This window comes from Ursus arctos, unplaced genomic scaffold (assembly GCF_023065955.2).
Source record: "Ursus arctos isolate Adak ecotype North America unplaced genomic scaffold, UrsArc2.0 scaffold_22, whole genome shotgun sequence".
Lineage (NCBI taxonomy): Eukaryota > Metazoa > Chordata > Mammalia > Carnivora > Ursidae > Ursus > Ursus arctos.
The window spans coordinates 53,375,160-53,395,215 of record NW_026622897.1 but is presented as its reverse complement, the minus strand read 5'-3'; the positions used below and the strand labels follow the sequence as shown (position 1 = coordinate 53,395,215).

The window sequence follows — 20,056 nt, the reverse complement described above, 5'->3', positions numbered from 1 at the left end:
GGGGTAGGTTGGCCAGTGTTTTCATCTTCATTTGATCAGTGAGACCAAGGCAAAGAGAAGCCTTGGCACTTATTTGACAGAGTAGGTATCAGAATCTAATATGTTCTTTTTGCAAGTCCATAGGGAAAAAATGGGATTTTTTTTTCCTTGTTGACATTTCTAGAGGGCATTAGTAAAATAAGAAATAGGATTAAATATTTAGGTTAATGTCACGTGGGACCAATTTATGTTTTATATTTAGCTGTGTGATTTTTGAACTTTGGGGCACAATGTCATTTAGTGCAGCACAGTTCTGTCGGGGCAAAAAGTGATCTTGACTGTTTCACATTTTGTATTCCTAATGAATTAGACATCATTAATCTTTTTTTTTTTTACGATTTTATTTATTTATTTATTTGACAGAGAGAGAGACAGCCAGCGAGAGAGGGAACACAAGCAGGGGGAGTGGGAGAGGAAGAAGCAGGCTCATAGCAGAGGAGCCCGATGTGGGGCTCGATCCCATAACGCCGGGATCACACCCTGAGCCGAAGGCTGACGCTTAACCGCTGTGCCACCCAGGCGCCCCTAGACATCATTAATCTTAATCCAAGATTAAACTAATCCATATCAGTACTGATTTCAGTGAATGCCAGTTGCTACTTTACCTCTACCCTACCCGTTACCTTTTACTCTCAAATAAGTCAAGGCATAGTAAGATTTCAGTCACTATGCTGAGTTCCACTTGGCCTTATAGATGAACTTTGAGATTTCTTAATAGGTATCCCAAAGCGAATTTAACTTTTCATATAATATACCTATCAAAGCAATTGGATCATTATCTTTATTTCTTGTAAGTTGTACTTGCAAGTAAATCAGACCAAGCCACAATTTCTTTATCTCTCCAACGCCAGGGATAATTTTAGGGTTATTAGATTCTGTTGTATGCCACTCTACCGGCTGAAACAGTTTATAGTATATTCACTCTCAGTAAACTCATTTGATGCTCATAATGGCTTATCATGATAGGTATTATTTCTGATTTTACAGAAGAGAAAGTTAAGACTGACTTATCCAAGGCTCTGGAAGCTTCTACATTGGGGATCAGGCTTTTAACTTTGCATTATTTACGTGATATAATGAAGATGGTAAGCTCTTTGGACATTTTTGTTCCAAGTGTTAGCAAGAACCATTTTAGAGAAAGCAAATTATCCAACAGTAAGTAAAAATTTTCATGGGGGGGGCGCCTGGGTGGCACAGTGGTTAAGCGTCTGCCTTCGGCTCAGGGCGTGATCCCGGTACTCTGGGATCGAGCCCCACGTCAGGCTCCTCCGCTAGGAGCCTGCTTCTTCCTCTCCCACTCCCCCTGCTTGTGTTCCCTCTCTCGCTGGCTTTCTCTATCTCTGTCAAATAAATAAATAAAATCTTTAAAATTTTTTTTTCATAGGGGCACATGGGTGGCTCAGTTGGTTAAGCGTCCGCTTCTTGGTTTTAGCTCAGGTCATGCTTTGTGAGAGAGAACCCTGCATTGGGCTCCACCCTCAATGGGGAATCTGCTTGAAGATTCTCTCCCTCTGCCCTGACCTCCTCCCTCTCTCTCTCTCTCTCTCAAATAAATATATAAATCTTTAAAAAAAATTTTGTTTTCAGAATTTCCACCAGGCCATCGCTAAAATATTTTTAGTCCCTTGTGTTGGATAGTAAATTTATAAGCCTGAATAAAATTATGCTCCTTATGTTGCTCCCCAAATAAAAACAAAGATTTAGAATTTTTTTTTTTAAGATTTTATTTATTTGACAGAGAGAGACAACCAGAGAGAGAGGGAACACAACCAGGGGGAGTGGGAGAGGAAGAAGCAGGCTCCCAGTGGAGGAGCCTGATGTGGGGCTCGATCCCAGGACTCCGGAATCACACCCTGAGCCCCAAGATTTAGAATTTTTTAAGTTGGTAAGAGAAGAATCTTATACTTTGTACCAGAAGAAACTATGATATTTGCCGTTATGTCTTGGCCTGAGGAAGGTCTTTCCAAATATACAAAATACTGAAAGCCATGAAAAAGAAGTTCGATTAATATAACTACATAAAAATGACCACTATGAGCAAAGTCAAGATAAATGATAAACTAGGAAAAGTATTGCTAGTCATGTGACATAAGGCTAATTTTCCTTATAGAGAGCTCTAACAGATCAAGAAGAAAATGTTAATATAAGGAGTAAGGGAAATGCATAGATGTTTCATATCAAAGTAAACACAAATTGCTCAATTTCACTCATAAAATATGTATATAAGATACAGAATTTCACCTGTTAGATTGGCAAAACCAAAAAGTTTCAACACTCATTGTGTTGGAAAAGATAGAAGGAGATCACACTCTCTTGCATTGCTGGTGGGACCTAAGTCGGTGTAGGCTGCAGGGAGGAAGGGCAACTTGGTATTGTCTATCAGAATTACAAAAGCTACATATGCATATATTCTTTGACACAGTAATTCTGATTCCAGCAATTTAATCTGTGAATATACTTGCAAAATGATACATATGCAAGATCATTCATGAGAGCATTGTTCGAGTGGTCTTTGGAGATTTAAACTCCCTCTGATACCTGTATTTTGCTTCTCTTTATTTTTAGTATTACTTTGTCTTCTCTCTTTTTTTTCCTTAGAAGTTGGTTTATGGTCATTTTATCGTTCCGTCTAAAAGGTGGAATCAGCCAGATTGTTCGTTTGAATCAGCAGAAATCTACTCTGGCAAATTTAAGCAGGAAAAGAATTTATCGAGAAAGAATATTGGGTAATCCAGAATAATCAGCCAGGTAGCCAGAAAACTTGGCTTGGAAAATAGCAGCGAGGATCCAAAAGCAAACTCTGTATAATATGAATTCGTTGAAAGTCCTTCATGACCTAGTGTATTTTTAATTGTTCCCTGTTTACTTTAAGGAGTATGTATTCTATTTACTAGGTGCACACATATATAAATATATTAGGATCAATTTGTGAATTTTGTTCAGTTTTTCTACATTTTTACTACCTTTTGGTCTGCCTGATCTGTTTTTAATTGCAGTGGGTTAAAACTTCTTGCATTATATTGGATTTCTTAATACCTCCTTATAATCGTAATTAGTTTTTACTGTGGTATATGTCCATACAAGTTCATGATTATTATACCTCCTTTTTGTGTTGCCTTTTTAATCATTATGTAATTTCCCTCTTTATTCCTATTAATGCTTTTCTCTTGGTTTTTCCATGTACTCATTTTGTGGCCTTAGGCAAGTCATTATCCTCTCATTTTCCTCACTGTAAAATGGGTATAATACCTACCTTATAAAGTTTCTGTGAAGATTCACTGAGAAAATATATATGAAGTATTTTACATGTGATAGGTTCTCCATAAATGGATCGAAAGTACTTTTTTGCCTTTAGGATTCCTTTTTCTCTCTCCTTCTCCTTCTCTATTCAAGTAGATTTTATTTTATTTTATTTTATTTTATTTTTAAGATTTTTTTTTTTTTATTATTCAACAGAGATAGAGACAGCCAGCGAGAGAGGGAACACAAGCAGGGGGGGTGGGAGAGGAAGAAGCAGGCTCATAGCAGAGGAGCCTGATGTGGGGCTCGATCCCAGAACGCTGGGATCACGCCCTGAGCCGAAGGCAGATGCTTAACCGCTGTGCCACCCAGGCGCCCCTCAAGTTTCAGATTTTAAATACTATTTGCCTATAATTGGAAATGTGCTTAAGGGGTATGATTAAAATAGTCATCAGGACTTTCTTTAATAAGCGAGTGAAGGTAGTGGAATGTTTGCCTCCCACACCAAGAGTCTGACAATTCTCTAGTACTTGGAGACCTTTAAGTTACTGTTCCCTGCTTTTGCATTGGATCCAGTGTTTCTAAGTCTCTTCCACATTCTCAGGTGTACTAAATAAGAGTCTTTCAGAATTATAGTTGAGACAACTGAAAAAGGACCTCAATGGGATATAGAGTTCTTAGTAAGTCTTAAAATTAATACTATATTTTGATCAGTACATGTACAAAGAAGGACATAGAAGTGTCATGCACATTTAAGGAGGCAGAAGTGTGTGCTTTCCCCCTCCTTTTTGATAGCATTTAGAACTTATCTTTTATTCCTCTCTTAATTTGGATTTTTATCATCTATTTATATTACCAACGTGTGTTGTGTGCCTCCTGTGGTCCTGGATATCTTGGATTTAAGAATATATAGAGATAAGAGGAAGAAAAACAGTGTCAGCTGAGAAAACAGCACAGAAGGTGCTTGATAGTCAAGGGTTAAAAGATCCAATGCTGAAGAGAGAAGAAATTGTGATGAAGTTGTGATCCATCTTTGGAGAGCCTTGAATGACAGGTTGAAGAGTTTTGACTGTATTCTATAAGCCAATAAAAACCACGAAGGCTTTAAGGATAAAAAAATCAGGTTATGGGGCATCTGGGTGGCGCAGTCGTTAAGCGTCTGCCTTCGGCTCAGGGCGTGATCCCGGCATTCTGGGATCGAGTCCCACATCAGGCTCCTCCGCTGGGAGCCTGCTTCTTCCTCTCCCACTCCCCCTGCTTGTGTTCCCTTTCTCGCTGGCTGTCTCTGTCAAATAAATAAATAAAATCTTTAAAAAAAAAATCAGGTTATATACTGAAAATATTTACAGGTTGTGTGCAGGAAAATACTCTGCTGGCAATATTGAAAAAGAAATAGAAAAATGCAGTGTTATGAATAAAACTTTAGCTCATTTAAAATGTTATTTGGTAACATTGAACTAAGCTTTAAATTGGTTTTTTTCTTAAGGTCCTTTAACATGTGACTTTATCAGTGAGGCTCTTCTAGACCATTCTTTATAAAATAATCTTTTTCATTCATCCTACCTTTATTTTCCTCCGTAACACTTTGTACTGCCGGTTGTGTTATATGTATACGCTTGTTTGTTTATTGTCTGTAAGATTGTAAACTCCATGAGAGCAAGGGCTTTCTTTGTTCAATGCTGCCCCCCAGTGCTTAGAACTGCGCCTCATTTATACCCTTTAATAAATATTTGTTAATGAGTGAATGAATATTCCAATTAAGATGACCACAATTTTTCATGTGGTTTATAATGTGGGAAGAGCAGTAGGACAGGGTTTTGGGTTCTTTCCTAGAAACTCCTGTTAAAACGTGTTTTCTTTTCCCTTTCCTCCAGAGTTTATATTCAGAGCACCAATCAAATTAAGCAAGCCTGGGGAACTTCGTGAGGAATATGAAAGCCTGAGAAAGGTACAGTATACACGTGATCACACCACTCATTTTCTTAAAGTAAATTGAAGTGATGACATTAAAGAATACTTAGTGGGAGTTTTCAAAAATTTACAATGCAGAGCCTGTCTTTTTCCATATGACCCTTATACTGTAGCTATAATGGAGGTAGAGTAAACCTTAACTAAGAACCCCTTTTTAGCTGTTCTTTCAAAGATGAAACTGTAGCTCACCTGGCCTGTCTTATACCTGCCGCAATAACTGGCCACCAAGAGGGGTATTCTTGGCCGGCCTTCCTTCCTTCCTTTAAATTAATTTGAGAGAGAGAGCGAGAGCGAGCGTGCAGGTGCTCCAGTGTAGGGAGGGACAGAGGGAGAGAATCTCAAGCCGACTCCCTACTGAGCCCGGAGCCTGCTGCAAGGGGGTTGGGGGGAGTCCATGCTGGGCTCCAGTCCCACCACCCATGGGATCCTCACCTGACCTCAGCCAAAAACAAGAGTCAGATTCTTAACCCAGTGAGCTACCCAGGTGCCCCTATTCTTGGCATTTAAATCTTGGTTAAAAGCCAACATATAAGCTCCAATAATAATAGCTTGTATTGCTTTTCCTTATCTTGCAAGGTTCCTCTAATTACATGTAACCGGTATTATCTTTTGTTGCTTTTACTCTGTTATGTACTGCAGAAGAACTGTAACTTAGGACAGTAAGGGGGGTAGTAAAATAATTTCCTAGGTAGAGAAAGTTTACCACTGGGAAAGCTTTTAGCAATGTCCCCATCATCTTATTTCCAATGTTTTCAAACTAATTGTGAATCACTTAGAAAATTAAGATGTCAAAAAGGCTGGTAAGAATTATGTTACAGGATTTATCAGTAGGGAAGAAAGGGATAAAGAAAGGGGGGGTAATCAGAAGGGGGAATGAAACATGAGAGACTATGGACTATGAGAAACAAACTGAGGGCTACAGAGGGGAGGGGGGTGGGGGAATGGGATAGACCGGTGATGGGTAGTAAGGAGGGCACATATTGCATGGTGCACTGGGTGTTATACACAACTAATCAATCATCGAGCCTTACATCGGAAACCGGGGATGTACTGTATGGTGACTAACATAATATAATAAAAAATCATTATTAAGATAAAAAAAAAAAGCTGTGTTTATGATACTAGTTACATTTTTAAATTCATTACTATCGTGATGTCTTTTTTTATTCTAAATAAATATTCACTTTTGAGTATAAAAAAAAAAACAAAAAAAAAAACAAAAAAAAAAGAATTATGTTACAGGATTTGTATCATCCTTCCCCAGCCCTTTCCCTACACCACCATACCTTACCCACCTTCGTAAACGATTCTACATGTGGATATTTAATATTTTATAAAGGTAAGTAATCCACTTAATCTGGATCAGGCATCATCATAAAACAGGCGAGACAATAACATTATTGTGGCATTTTACACTGAATGAAAAACTCAGTGTTTGAAAAGGTCATGTTAAAGAGAAAATAGAGAACTCTGTTTAATTACTATTCATTCTTTGACTTTCTCTTTTAAATGAGAGTGTCAAATGTTAACTTGGGTCCTCATGCTCCTCTTATTTTGGTATTATGAGGGTTGTTTGGTTTTTAAATCACTTACAAAGCTTTTTTCTACCTAGGAAAAAATTCTTTATAGGGACCACATCAAAAGAACCACAGATTCCTCTTAATAAAATTCTAGGATCTGCAGATATTTAATTCTGATATACCTTTCTGCAAACTTGGAGGATATGGAAATTTTAAAGCTATCAGCTTGAAGATAAAAAACAAGGAATTGGAGGTGGAAAAAGGAGATAAAACAATGCATAGTAAGAGTAGAGGTTTTTAGAAGCTTTGGGAGAGAGAAAGAAACCTTGGGGAACTGTACTTTTACTCCTTTTAGGAGGGAGGGACAGAAAAATGTTTATTTTTTTTTTTTAAGGATTTTATTTATTTATTCGACAGATAGAGACAGCCAGCGAGAGAGGGAACACAAGCAGGGGGAGTGGGAGAGGAAGAAGCAGGCTCATAGCGGAAGAGCCTGATGTGGGGCTCGATCCCGGATCACCGGGATCACGCCCTGAGCCGAAGGCACACGCTTAACCACTGTGCCACCCAGGCGCCCCCAGAAAAATGGTTTTAAAAGCATTTTAAATGGCAGAATGATGTTAAGTGAATCCAGGACAATCTCACCCTATATAAACTGGATTGGGTTTGGAAAACATTCACGTATGTCATTTGGGTTAAATAAATGACATATAGAGGGCCCTCCCCCCCATTCCAAGTACCCAAGTTGTTGGCATCCATCGTACAACCTGGAAAATGGAAATTCAAGTCAGAAAATCCAAAGGCACTAATTTGGCATATCTGTACAGTGGGATAATATTAGCAATCCAATCGAATGAACTCCTGGTACATGCTGCCACTTAGGTCAACCTCAAAAAGATGCTAAGTGAAAAGAACCAGATACAAGGGACCACATATTGTATGATTCCATTTGTAGGAAATGTCTAGAATAGACAAGTGTAATGGAGACAGACAGGAGACTAGTGGTTGGTTGAAGTAAGGGGCGGGAATGGGGCTTAGCACTAAAAGTGCATGAGCGATTTAATTGCAGTGGTAAAGATTTTTAAAACTGATTTATGGTGTGTTCCACAACTTGGTAAATTTACTAAAAGTCACTGCACTATATGTTTGAGGTGGATGAATTATATAACATGTAAACTATGCCTCCATAAAGTTGTAAAGAAAAATTAAAAGGCATTAGGCGTTTGGATGGAGGACCTGACAGAGAAAAGATGTCTCGTAGAGTGCGTATTTCTAAAACAAAACAAAGTAAATATCTAGATTACTGGATGGTTATCTAGGGAGGGAAATCCTTAAACGTTTCTATAAGCGGGCACCTGGGTGCCTCTGGCTCAGGTCATGATCCCAGAGTCCTGGGATCGAGCCCCATGTCAGGTGCTCTGCTGAGCAGGGAGCCTGCTTCTCCCTCTTCCTCTGCTTCCTCCCCCCTGCTCATGCTCTATCTCTCTCTCTGTCAAATAAATGAATAAAATCTTTAAAAAAGAAAAAGTTTCTACAAGCAAGGGATGATGAGTGGAAATTGGTTCTACACAACTCATCATTACTATTTTGATGCATCACATGCTACTAATATACTTTTTATTTGGTATATTTTATTTTGTTTAAGTGAGAGCAAAAACTTTTATAAGGGCTGGAAAAAATTAATAAGAAATTTTCTTCTTTTTTTTTTTTTAAAGATTTTATTTATTTATTTGACAGAGATAGAGACAGCCAGCGAGAGAGGGAACACAAGCAGGGGGAGTGGGAGAGGAAGAAGCAGGCTCATAGCAGAGGAGCCTGATGTGGGGCTCGATCCCATAATGCTGGGATCACGCCCTGAGCCGAAGGCAGACACTCAACCACTGTGCCACCCAGGCGCCCCAGAAATTTTATTCTTCTGATTCTAGTTCTTTTAAAAGATATTTACTTAGTAATCATAGATCCTCCTACTTGTGGGTAGTTTTATGCTTACTAAGGTTACTATGAGTTTCTAAATTGCATGATTCTATGAGTGGATTTGTATTTCTGAATATGTTTAAAGCTTTCTTCCTGCCATATATTGTAGATGATTTTTTCTTAATAAGAAAAACAATGCAGGAATATGCAAAGCAAAATGTGAAGGTTCCTCTTTCCCTTATTTCTCATTCTCTTCACCATAGTTAACTAGTATCGGCAGTTTAGTGTGTATCTTAGGTCTTGTATGTATTTACACACACACACACACAACACACACACACACACACACACAGAGACTTTAGTCTTTTTCAGGATAAATGAAATCATGGTGTATATTGATTTATTCATCAGATATTTTTTGTGTCCCTACTGTGTGCCAGGCATTGGGGATGTGGTGCTGAAGAAGACACCCAAGGTCCTTGCCCAGGGAGGTTCCATTCTAGTGCAGAAGACAGTAAATAAGCAAACAAATACTTACTATATATTAATAAGGTAGGATCAGAAGAGTCACGGGGCATGGAGAGGAAACTTGAGGAGACACAAAAAAGCTGTTTTAGATAGAGTAATCAGGAAAGTCTCTCAGAGAAGGCAACATTTGCGTTGCTGCCTGGAAGAAGTGAGGTAGCAAGCCAAGTAAAAGTATGCAGAAAGAGGATTTCAGGCAAAGGAGCCACAAATGCAGAGACCCCGAGACAGGAACAAGTTTGGCTTGTTCAAGGAACAGTGCGGCTGGAGCTTGAGTGTGCAAGTGGTGGGTGGGAGGGTGGTATGGGGATTTGGTAGGAGATGAGTTGGGAGAAATAAAAGGGCCAGATCGAAGAAGGCCCAGTTAACCTGTTAAGGAACCTAAGTTTATTTTCAGTGTGATGTGAAGCCAGTAATATGATCTGCCTCATACTTTTAAAAGGTCTCTGGTTGTGCTGTGGGGAATAAACAGTAATGGAGTTAGGAATTCTATTTACTGTGAATAGTAGAGACCCAAAAATAACGACCCAAACAAATTAGGAGTTTTATTTTTCTCAAGTAACAAAAACCAGATGTAGGCAGCCCAGGGCTGATACAGCAGTTTCATGACATCGGGAAGTCAGGTTCCTTGTGTCTTTCTGTTTGTGTCTTCAAGTGTGCCTGTTTCCTTGTACTGTGGGTTGGCTGATCCTCTCTGGAATCACATCTAGACAGAAGGTAGGGGGAGAAAGACACATATATCAGCTGAATTGGGTTTTTTTTTTTTTTTTTTAAGAGCTTTCTCCAAAGCCCCACCCAGTGACTTCATGCATGCTTCATAGTCCAGTGTCATAGACTGTCTCTAGCTGCCAGGGAGTCAGGGAATCAGTGTTTTAGCTGGGTACATTAACTTCCCAAGGAAGATCTGGGTTCTCTGGGAAAGGAAGTAAAGAACGGATAATGAGCTAGGTAGCTAGCAGTCTGTGACTCATGGGACAAGTACGGAAATAAGACCAATCAGGGCACTTCTAGATAAAGCAGCGTGTTGGGTTTAAGCACGGTTAGGGTTTTGCTCAGAAGTATGGCAGAAGGAGAGATGCAGTGGATGGGAACGTGTATACAAGGACGTTGTTGTGTTTTGGACCATGTTTTTGAGGAGGTTATTTAAGGAGGGAATTGAGGAGACGACGACATGATGGACAGCGAAAGCGTGGTAGGGTCAATGGATTGAGGTTTTGATGGTGATAGAGGATTGTAAAAGTAGGGTCACTAGCATACCAGTCAAGCCGGAAAGCTAGGAAGTGGTGGTCTAAATGTGAGAGGCTCAAAAGTGAAACTGGAGGTAGTTTAGTTACTGGACAGGAGAATGTTTGAGTTTGATCAGGGAGTAGACAACTGAAGCAGGATGGAAGAAAAGACTTATTTAGGAGGAAGTAAAGGAACTGAGAGAGTCTACTGATGTTGACTTTTTCAGGAACAATCACTGGAGTAGTTGGAGAGAAACATAGGTGCTAAGTATTTCTGTGAATAAGGGGGATTGACAAAGAGATAGGAGACTAGCAGAAAGAAGGGTTGTGAGTGTTAACAGTCTGATGGCTTCAGAGAAGCTAGGATTTGTGAGGAATAGTATGATGTATTCTGTAACTTGCTCTTTTTTTCACTAACAATATGTGGGTTTTTTTGTGGGAGATAAGGCTTTCATATAGATATTTTTTTCATCCTGAGTGATATTTCATAGTATGGATGAGGCATAATTCACTTAACTATTCCATTATCATTAGTCATTTAAATTCTTTCCAATTTCTGCCAGCGTTAAAGAGATGTTGTACTGAATACACATGAACAGATGGGAGCAAATACTTCCTTTAGGTTAGATTCCTAGAAGTGAAAGTTCAGGGTCAAATGGTATGTACACTTTGTATTTGGTGGATAGTAACAAATTGCCTTTTATTTTTTTTAAGATTTTATTTATTTGTTTGAGAGAGAGAGCAAGCACGAGTGGGGGGAGGGGCAGAGGGAGAGGGAGAAGCAGGCTCCCCGCCGAGCAGGGAGTCTGACACGCGGCTCTCAGTCCCAGGACCCTGGGATCATGACCTGCGCCGAAGGAAGCCCCTTAACCAACCGAGCCATCCACGTGCCCCAACAAATTGCCTTTTAAAAAGACCTTTTTCAACTAACTCTCACCAACAGTAAAAGAGAGTCCCCCTTCTTTAAATCCTTGCCAAACTTTTATCATTATTTTTAATATTTTGCTAATCTGCTAGATAAAAATGATCTCATTGGTTTAATTTACATTTCCCTGATTACTAGTGAGGAGGAGCATTGATATTTTCTGGTCATTTACATGTTTTCTGTGCATTGCTTGTTCATAATCTTTAAATATGAAAACCAGTTTTATCTTTTGAGCATTTGTAAACTTTACTACTAATGGCATGCTTTTTTTTTTTTTTCCCCCTGTGCTTTCATAGATATATTGTATTCAAAGTTTCTGGCTTCTTTTTTCCCCCTGACATTTTTGGGGTTTTTAAGTGGAAGGAGAAAATTAGCATGTGCTCAGGTCCTCTATCTTGTTACCTTGCTTGAGGAAATAATTTTGTTATATTCATTCTTTTTTTTTTTTTTTTAAAGATTTTATTTATTTATTCGACAGAGAGAGAGACAGCCAGCGAGAGAGGGAACACAAGCAGGGGGAGTGGGGGAGGAAGAAGCAGGCTCCTAGCGGAGGAGCCTGATGTGGGGCTCGATCCCATAACGCCGGGATCACGCCCTGAGCCGAAGGCAGACGCTCAACCGCTGTGCCACCCAGGCACCCCTGTTATATTCATTCTTGAATATGTGTGTGCGTGTATGTGTGTGCGTGTGCGTGTGTGTGTGTATGTGTGTGTGTATAGTGTATGTATATATTCTTGTTATATTCTTGTCTGCAGTAAATGTCTGTTGAAATAAAAAATAATTTTAGCGAGAAATTATTTCAATATTGATATCTTTATGTTTCTATTCTATGTGAGACCATTGTCATTTTTGCTTAAAGATTTTTTTTTTTAAAGATTTTATTTATTTATTTGACAGAGATAGAGACAGCCAGCGAGAGAGGGAACACAAGCAGGGGGAGTGGGAGAGGAAGAAGCAGGCTCACAGCAGAGGAGCCTGATGTGGGGCTCGATCCCATAACTCCAGGATCACGCCCTGAGCCGAAGGCAGACGCTCTGCCACCCAGGCGCCCCTCATTTTTGTCTTTTGAAGTAATTGATTCATCTCTATAAGTTCTGCTTCTTGGCTGGATTAAGCTTATTACTTAGACCATTATTTCTTCTGTTTCTATAATCTGTTCGATGCTGAATTTTGGCCACATGGTTAAAGAGTTGCTTTCTGTTAGAGTTAGGAAACGTATATGTCATCCACATGGTCTTGTTTGTCTTCTTTGAATCATTTTACTCCGAAGGGTTGAAAGTCAGGGGAAAACAGCCTCTGCTTCTAGACTGCTTATGTTCCTGGTTGCTGTAGTGGGAAAGATGAACTGCTCTTGATAATTCTGTGGGTCACATGAGTGGTTTAGGCTTTCTCTGAATTGGTTTACTGACCTATCCGTTTTCTTTTTTCTCCTTCCCTACTGGTTCGTTTTTGAGGAGTATTTTCTCCCCATTGCTGGCTGAATTATTCAAGTAGTGAGCACACGGTTCTTAGTCATCAGAGCACAGGGTAATCAGATATGGTCAATGGGTTACTGACGTGAATAATGTCTCTGTAAGGCAGACACTAACTTTTGTGAAGGATTTTTTTAAAGGTAAGTAAACTTTTAGGACCTAATTGTTTTTGAAATTATGTATCTTTCAAGTCTCTTTTATTATCTTTATGCCATGAACTTAAAATGTAATGCACTTTATTAAAACTAGGACATTTCATGGGGCGCCTGGGTGGCTCGTTCGGTTAAGCGTCTGCCTTCGGGTCAGGTCATGATCCCAGGGTCCTAATCGGGCTTTCTGCTCAGCGAGAAGCCTGCTTCTCCCTCTGTCCCTCCCCCTGCCCATGCTGTCTGTCTTTTGCTTTCTGGCTTAGAACATTTCACTCAAATCTATTTGGCTATTCAGTGCATCATGAGCTGAATGTTGAGCTGGCCTTAAGCAACCCCCCCCCCCCCCCGCTTTGTAAAAATCTGCTTCTTTTACAAGGAGCTTGTATTTACCTAGAAAGTTTAAAATATGTTCTGTCACACCGCAGAAGCAGCAGAGTGCTCGTTTAAATTTTTCTTTCCTATTAGATTGTAAAATCTTTCAAGGTGGATCTGTTTGTTTAGTCTCTTGAACTCTCCGCTGCATGTAAGATACGGCCATCCCTACTGATCCCTGGGGCGCACGGTCCGTGACCCCCAGTGGGTGCCCGAAACTGTGGATGGTACCAAGCGCTGTATATACCGCGGTTTACCCCGCACATACATACTTACGATACAGTTTAATTTGTAAATTAGGCACAGTAAGGGATTAACAACGATAACTAATAATAAAATAGAGCAGTTAGAACAGTATGCTGTAATAAACGTCCTGTGAACGTGGTCTCTCTCTCTCTCTCAAAACATCTTGTACTGTACTTACCCTTCCCGAGATAACGTGAGATGATAAATCACCTACGTGATGAGGCGAAGTGGAGTGAGTAGGCACTGACTGTGATGCGGTGTTAGGCTGCTGTGGACCTGATGGCATGTCAGAAGGAGGATCGTTTGCTTCCGGACCGAGGTTGACTGAAACTGCCCACGGCGAGATCACGGATGGGGAGGCAGTGGGGCGGTTTACCGTAGTATCGTAGTATCGGGCACATAGGTATTCATTGAATGCTGATTGAATTGATTGCTTGATCATCTGGTTTCAAAGCCCCTTCTTTTAAGACAAATGCTGCCTCGTGTAGGGACGGATAGCTGGCTCACAGTAGAACTAGATATGTTTTAAGATCTCTAGAGTTCTTTTTGCTACAACATTTGTTATTTTTTTCGGATTCCTCTAAAATGTTATTGTGTAATCTTTGAGGAAATGCCTGCCTTTGGCAGGTGCTGATGGGCCTCTTTCTAGAACCAGAAAATAGATAACAGTATCTCATAGTACATCTTCAAGGAAAGGAAAGCGATGTGGTACTAAGCAGGAAAAACTCGCAAAACAATAAATTCTCATTTTGACTGCCTGAGGGAAGAACAGTTAGCTGTTGCTGAAAAATCTAAAAATGTTAAACCTCATTGTTTTCTTCTTTTGCTCTTCGCATCTATTCAGACAAGGTCAGGAGCAACTGTTTTGGGGGGAGGAGGCAGCAAAGCAAGCTTTATTGAACCATAGCAAAGTGATGTACAAAGCTCCCAAAGAGGGAGGGGACCCCAGGGGGTTGCCCAAGGTCAGGAGCAACTTTACGAAGTAATGGCTTTTCAAAGAAAATAACGTTCGGGAAATTTAAAGCCTGATCAAATGTAATTATAATAGCAGGCTAGTCAAGCGATTTCTGCGATGTGCTGTCTTTCCTTGTCTCTTTGATTTGTGAGAGGAGAGGATCGGTAAGTATAAGATTATTGTATTAGTGTAATAGTTTTTATGGTGTAGAGAATAGTCGAAATAAAGTCATTTCAATGCTACTTGTGAAAGCCAAACTAGAGAATTTTGTAGAGCAGTCACAACTCTATTTATTTATTTAATTACCTACTTATTAATTAATTAATTAATTTGACAAAGAGAGAGAAAGAGAGAGAGCGCGGACATAAGCAGGGGCAGAGGGAGAGGGAGAAGCTGCGGCACTCGATCCCAGGACCCTGGGATCATGACCTGAGCCGAAGGCTTAACTGACTTCTAACTAACGCTTAACCAACTGAGCCACCCAGGCATCCCGAGCAGTTGCAGCTCTTGTTACAAAACTCTTACAAAATAAAAAATGTTTTCTTTTGTAAGAATATCTGACTAGTAAAGGTTTTAATAAATTAAAATTTTTTTCCTGTATAAAAGTAAGCAGAATTGTAAAAAGGAAAGTAGTTCAGGTAATGAAAAGATTTAAAGAAGAAAGGGAAGATTACCAGTAATCCTGCCACCTAATAACCACATTTAAATGTGTATCATAAATTTAAGCTTAAGACTTTTCACAAAATAGATTTGGAATCACACTAAAGAAGCCATTTTTACTGATCTTTTTATTCAGCATATCATGTGAAATTTTCCATATCAATAAGTTTAGATCCATGCCAACATTTTTAGTGATTATATAGGGTAACAGAAAATATCACTGTAACATATCACATGTATGCCAATATTTTCCTTAAAGCCAGAACCATTCAAGAATGAGAAATAACTTTGAAAAATGATATTTCAAAAAGATGCCACAAAATAATTTTTAAAAGTTCTCATCTCTAGCCAAATTTATGTAAAAATTCACAGGTAATCTGTTTTCGGTGGAATTGCAAGCGTGGTTATATTTTTCTGGATACAAATGAGAGTGTAAAGTCTCCTTTGCTGCTTCTTACATCTGAGACTCAATTTTTGTGTTTATCTGAAACTGAAAAAAAATGCATGTGTTTTACAGGTCACAATACAGGTGTGGTGTGGATATTTTACATTACGCTAAGCAACATTATATTATAATGAGTAAGAACCAACCGTCCGAGTTCAAATCCTGTGTGAATTTGGGCTCCGTGTCTTATGAGTTCTTCATCTGTAAAATGGACACCATAGTACTTAGCTTATAGGGCTATTGTGAAATAGTACCTGGCACATAGTAGTCCCTATATAAGGATTATTATTATTCTTTAAAATTTGGAATTCTGAAAAATCTACAACAAAATAACCCCCACCATTGCTGCCATTTGTTTGAGTAAACAGTGACTGACCATCAGAAAGTCATAGTCGGAAGCTAGAAAGTTAGAGTGTGAGCCAAAGGAATTCAAATTTTTTTGAACTTTGGACAGTGAGGAGGGCCTGTCTTTGCCTTTTCATAATTGATGACTTCCAGATCTTTCTTTCTACTTCTCATATGTGCGTTTCCTCCCATTCATTCAGCCTTTTAGCTTGGCAACTAAACATGTGACTTCTGGAGTATCTGCTGGTTTAATTTATGTGTAACCTTGAATGCCTGCAATTACTATTTTTTTTAATGATTTTTTATTATATTATGTTAGTCACCATACAGTACATCCCCGGTTTCTGATGTAAAGCTCGATGATTCATTAGTTGCGTATAACACCCAGTGCACCATGCAATACGTGCCCTCCTTACTACCCATCACCAGCCTATCCCATTCCCCTACCCCCCTCCCCTCTGAGGCCCTCAGTTTGTTTCTCATAGTCCATAGTCTCTCATGCTTCATTCCCCCTTCTGATTACCCCCCCCTTTCTTTACCCCTTTCTTCTCCTACTGATCATCCTAGTTCTTATGTTCCATAGATGAGAGAAATCATATGATAATTGTCTTTCTCTGCTTGACTTATTTCACTTAGCATTATCTCCTCCAGTGCCGTCCATGTTGCAGCAAATGTTGAGAACTCATTCTTTCTGATAGCTGAGTAATATTCCATTGTATATATGGACCACAACTTCTTAATCCAGTCATCTGTTGAAGGGCATCTCGGCTCCTTCCACGATTTAGCTATTGTGGACATTGCTGCTATGAACATTGGGGTGCATATGGCCCTTCTCTTCACTATGTCTGTATCTTTGGGGTAAACACCCAGTAGTGCAATGGCTGGATCATAGGGTAGCTCAATTTTTAACTTTTTAAGGGACCTCCACGCTGTTTTCCAGAGTGGCTGTACCAACTTGCATTCCCACCAACGATGTAGGAGGGATCCCCTTTCTCCACATCCTCTCCAACAATTGTTGTTTCTTGCCTTGTCTATTTTTGCCATTCTAACTGGCGTAAGGTGGTATCTCCATGTGGTTTTGATTTGAATTTCCCTGATGGCTAATGATTTTGAACATCTTTTCATGTGTCTGTAGCCATTTGTATGTCTTCATTGGAAAAGTGTCTGTTCATATCTTCTGCCCATTTTTTGATTTGTTTATTTGTTTCTCGTGTATTGAGTTTGAGAAGTTCTTTGTAGATCTTGGATACCAGTCCTTTATCTGTAGTGTCATTTGCAAATATATTCTCCCATTCCGTGGGCTGCCTCTTAGTTTTTTTGACTGTTTCCTTGGCTGTGCAGAAGCTTTTTATCTTGATGAAGTCCCATAAATTCATTTTATCTTTTGTTTCTCTTGCCTTTGGGGATGTGTCATGAAAAAGGTTGCTTTGGCCGATGTCGTAGAGGTTGCTGCCTATGTTCTCCTCTAGAATTTTGATGGATTCCTGTCTCACATCGAGGTCTTTCATCCATTTGGAGTTTATTTTTGTGTATGGTGTGAGAGAGTGGTCAAGTTTCATTCTTTTGCATGTAGCTGTCCAATTTTCCCAGCACCATTTATTGAAGAGACTGTCTTTTTTCCACCGGAGGCTTTTTCCTGCTTTATCAAAGATTAGTTGCCCAAAGAGCCGAGGGTCCATTTCTGGGTTCTCTATTCTGTTCCATTGGTCTATGTGTCTGTTTTTGTGCCAGTACCATGCTGTCTTTGTGATCACAGCTTTGTAGTACAGCTCGAAATCTGGCATTGTGATGCCCCCAGCTTTGTTTTTCCTTTTCAACAGTTCCTTGGAGATTCGGGGCCTTTTCTGTTTCCATACAAATTTAAGGACTATTTGTTCCAGTTCTTTGAAAAATGTCCTCGGTATTTTGATCGGGATAGCATTGAAAGTGTAGATTGCTCTGGGTAGCATGGACATTTTAACTATGTTAATTCTTCCGATCCATGAGCATGGAATATCTTTCCATCTTTTTATGTCTTCCTCAGTGTCTTTCAAGAGTGATTTATAGTTTCTAGAATATAGATCCTTTACGTCTCTGGTTAAGTTAATTCCAAGGTAACGTATGGTTTTTGGTGCTATTGTAAATGGGATGGATTCCCTAATTTCTCTTTCTTCAGTCTCGTTATTCGTGTATAGAAATGCAATTGATTTCTGAGCATTGATTTTGTATCCCGCCACGTTACTGAATTGCTCTATAACTTCTAATAGTTTGGGAGTATATTCTTTTAGGTTTTCCATATAGAGTATCATATCATCTGTGAAGAGAGACATTTTGACTTCTTCTCTGCCGACTTGGATACCTTTGATCCCTTTTTGTTGTCTGATTGCTGTTGCAAGGACTTCTAGTACTATGTTGAATAATAGTGGCGAGAGTGGGCATCCTTGCCGTGTTCCTGATCTGAAGGGAAAGGCTTCCAGCTTTTCCCCATTGAGAATAATATTGCCTGCAATTACTTTTAAAGCCTATATTGAAGTAATTTTAAACACCTTATTACATAAAGGAGAAAATTTGTAAAATTTTATCTTGGCATAAATATTTATATGTGCTTAATTCTAAACATAACATTTAAATTGAAAGGTGTTTGAGAATTTAAAGTGAAGGGAGCATAGTATCAAATATGATATCTTTAAAATTAGGTCAGAATCATAAGAGCAAATCAATTGCTTTGGTGCTATTTATGTGATTGCTCAAGTAGAAATCATGGTGTTAGCCTTCTATGCAAGAGATCATTTGCTGTGATTCAGGATGTTGTGAAATGGAAACTGGAGGTAGTCCTAGTTTAACCAAAATGCTTTTTTTTTTTCTTTTTTTTTTTGGTGGGAGCATCAGCAATAATCACCAATTAGACCCTATAGGAGTGGTAACTGTTAGTATCAAAGGAGAGTCTAAGAACCAGATAGAAGATATAAAGAATTGACTGCTCTGGATACCAAAGTAAATTGAAATGTTCTGACATTAATTTTTTTTTAAAGATTTTATTTATTTATTCGATAGAGATAGAGACAGCCAGTGAGAGAGAGAACACAAGCAGGGGGAGTGGGAGAGGAAGAAGCAGGCTCCTAGCGGAGGAGCCCGATGTGGGGCTCGATCCCAGAACGCCAGGATCACGCCCTGAGCCGAAGGCAGATGCTTAACCGCTGTGCCACCCAGGCGCCCCTGACATTAATTTGGTTAGCACCTTCATCACGCTTGAAGTGATGGTTCTGAAGCAGTAGTATTATACTCCTACTTTATCAGCTTATATTCCTTTCATAACCTCCCTAAGAATTTAAAATATTTTTATACCCTCTATTAAAGAATAAGCCCTAGACATCAACAAAAATGTATTCCACCCATTTATTGAGTTGGTGATATTTAGTGGGTACAACCTTACGGACTATAAGCAAATGATTTGTAAGATTGTTAAAAATATGTTGAAGATAAACTTAAAGATTCCTGTTTCAGCTTTGTGAATGTCTTAGGGGTCTAGAGTCCCCGTTTGAGACCCTTTGGCCCAGAGATGAGTAGAAAATGTAGACAGTGAGTTAAATGTGTGTAACTCATGTTATTTACTGAATGTTTTCATACATCATCATCTTAATTTATAGGAAAAATTAGTTATCACTTGTTGGTAGGAGGCAGATGAATGAAACACATGAAGCTGTGTGGTCCTACGGTTGTCACAAGCTATTTCTGTAGTCTCTCGTTGGGTAGTGGACCATTTTACCAATTCAGATAAGAAAATGAAAAAATTATAGATGAATGAGCTGCTTGTCTTTAAAGTGCCATCGGGCAGCCCTCCTCCCACCAGCCCTGTGTTCTTGGCACTGTCAGGTTGATTGGTTACCTTTTGTTGTGGAATGGAGAGAAACTCCCCCAAAGCATGGGGACTAGTAGGGTCACCACAACAGGACAGTTTGTATCACAGAATATTTGTTGAAAGGACCTTTTCAAAATTATTTAGCCCAACCTTATTCACTTCAGTTACATTCTGCAAGAACATAAGCCCAGTGCGAGCCGCTTTGTCATTTTTG

The 20,056-nt window shown here is 39.3% G+C and overlaps 1 protein-coding gene across 2 annotated transcripts in view; it reads left to right on the top strand.

Annotated features, from left to right (window-relative positions):
- The window catches only part of RNF169 (ring finger protein 169), an 84,892-nt gene that overhangs the window by 27,086 nt on the left and 37,750 nt on the right, over window positions 1-20,056 (top strand). For both annotated transcript variants that reach the window (XM_057316667.1, XM_048217188.2), the window contains exon 2: window positions 5,154-5,227. In XM_057316667.1, coding sequence (XP_057172650.1) covers window positions 5,154-5,227 — 74 coding nt within the window. The remainder of the gene's footprint in view (window positions 1-5,153; window positions 5,228-20,056) is intronic.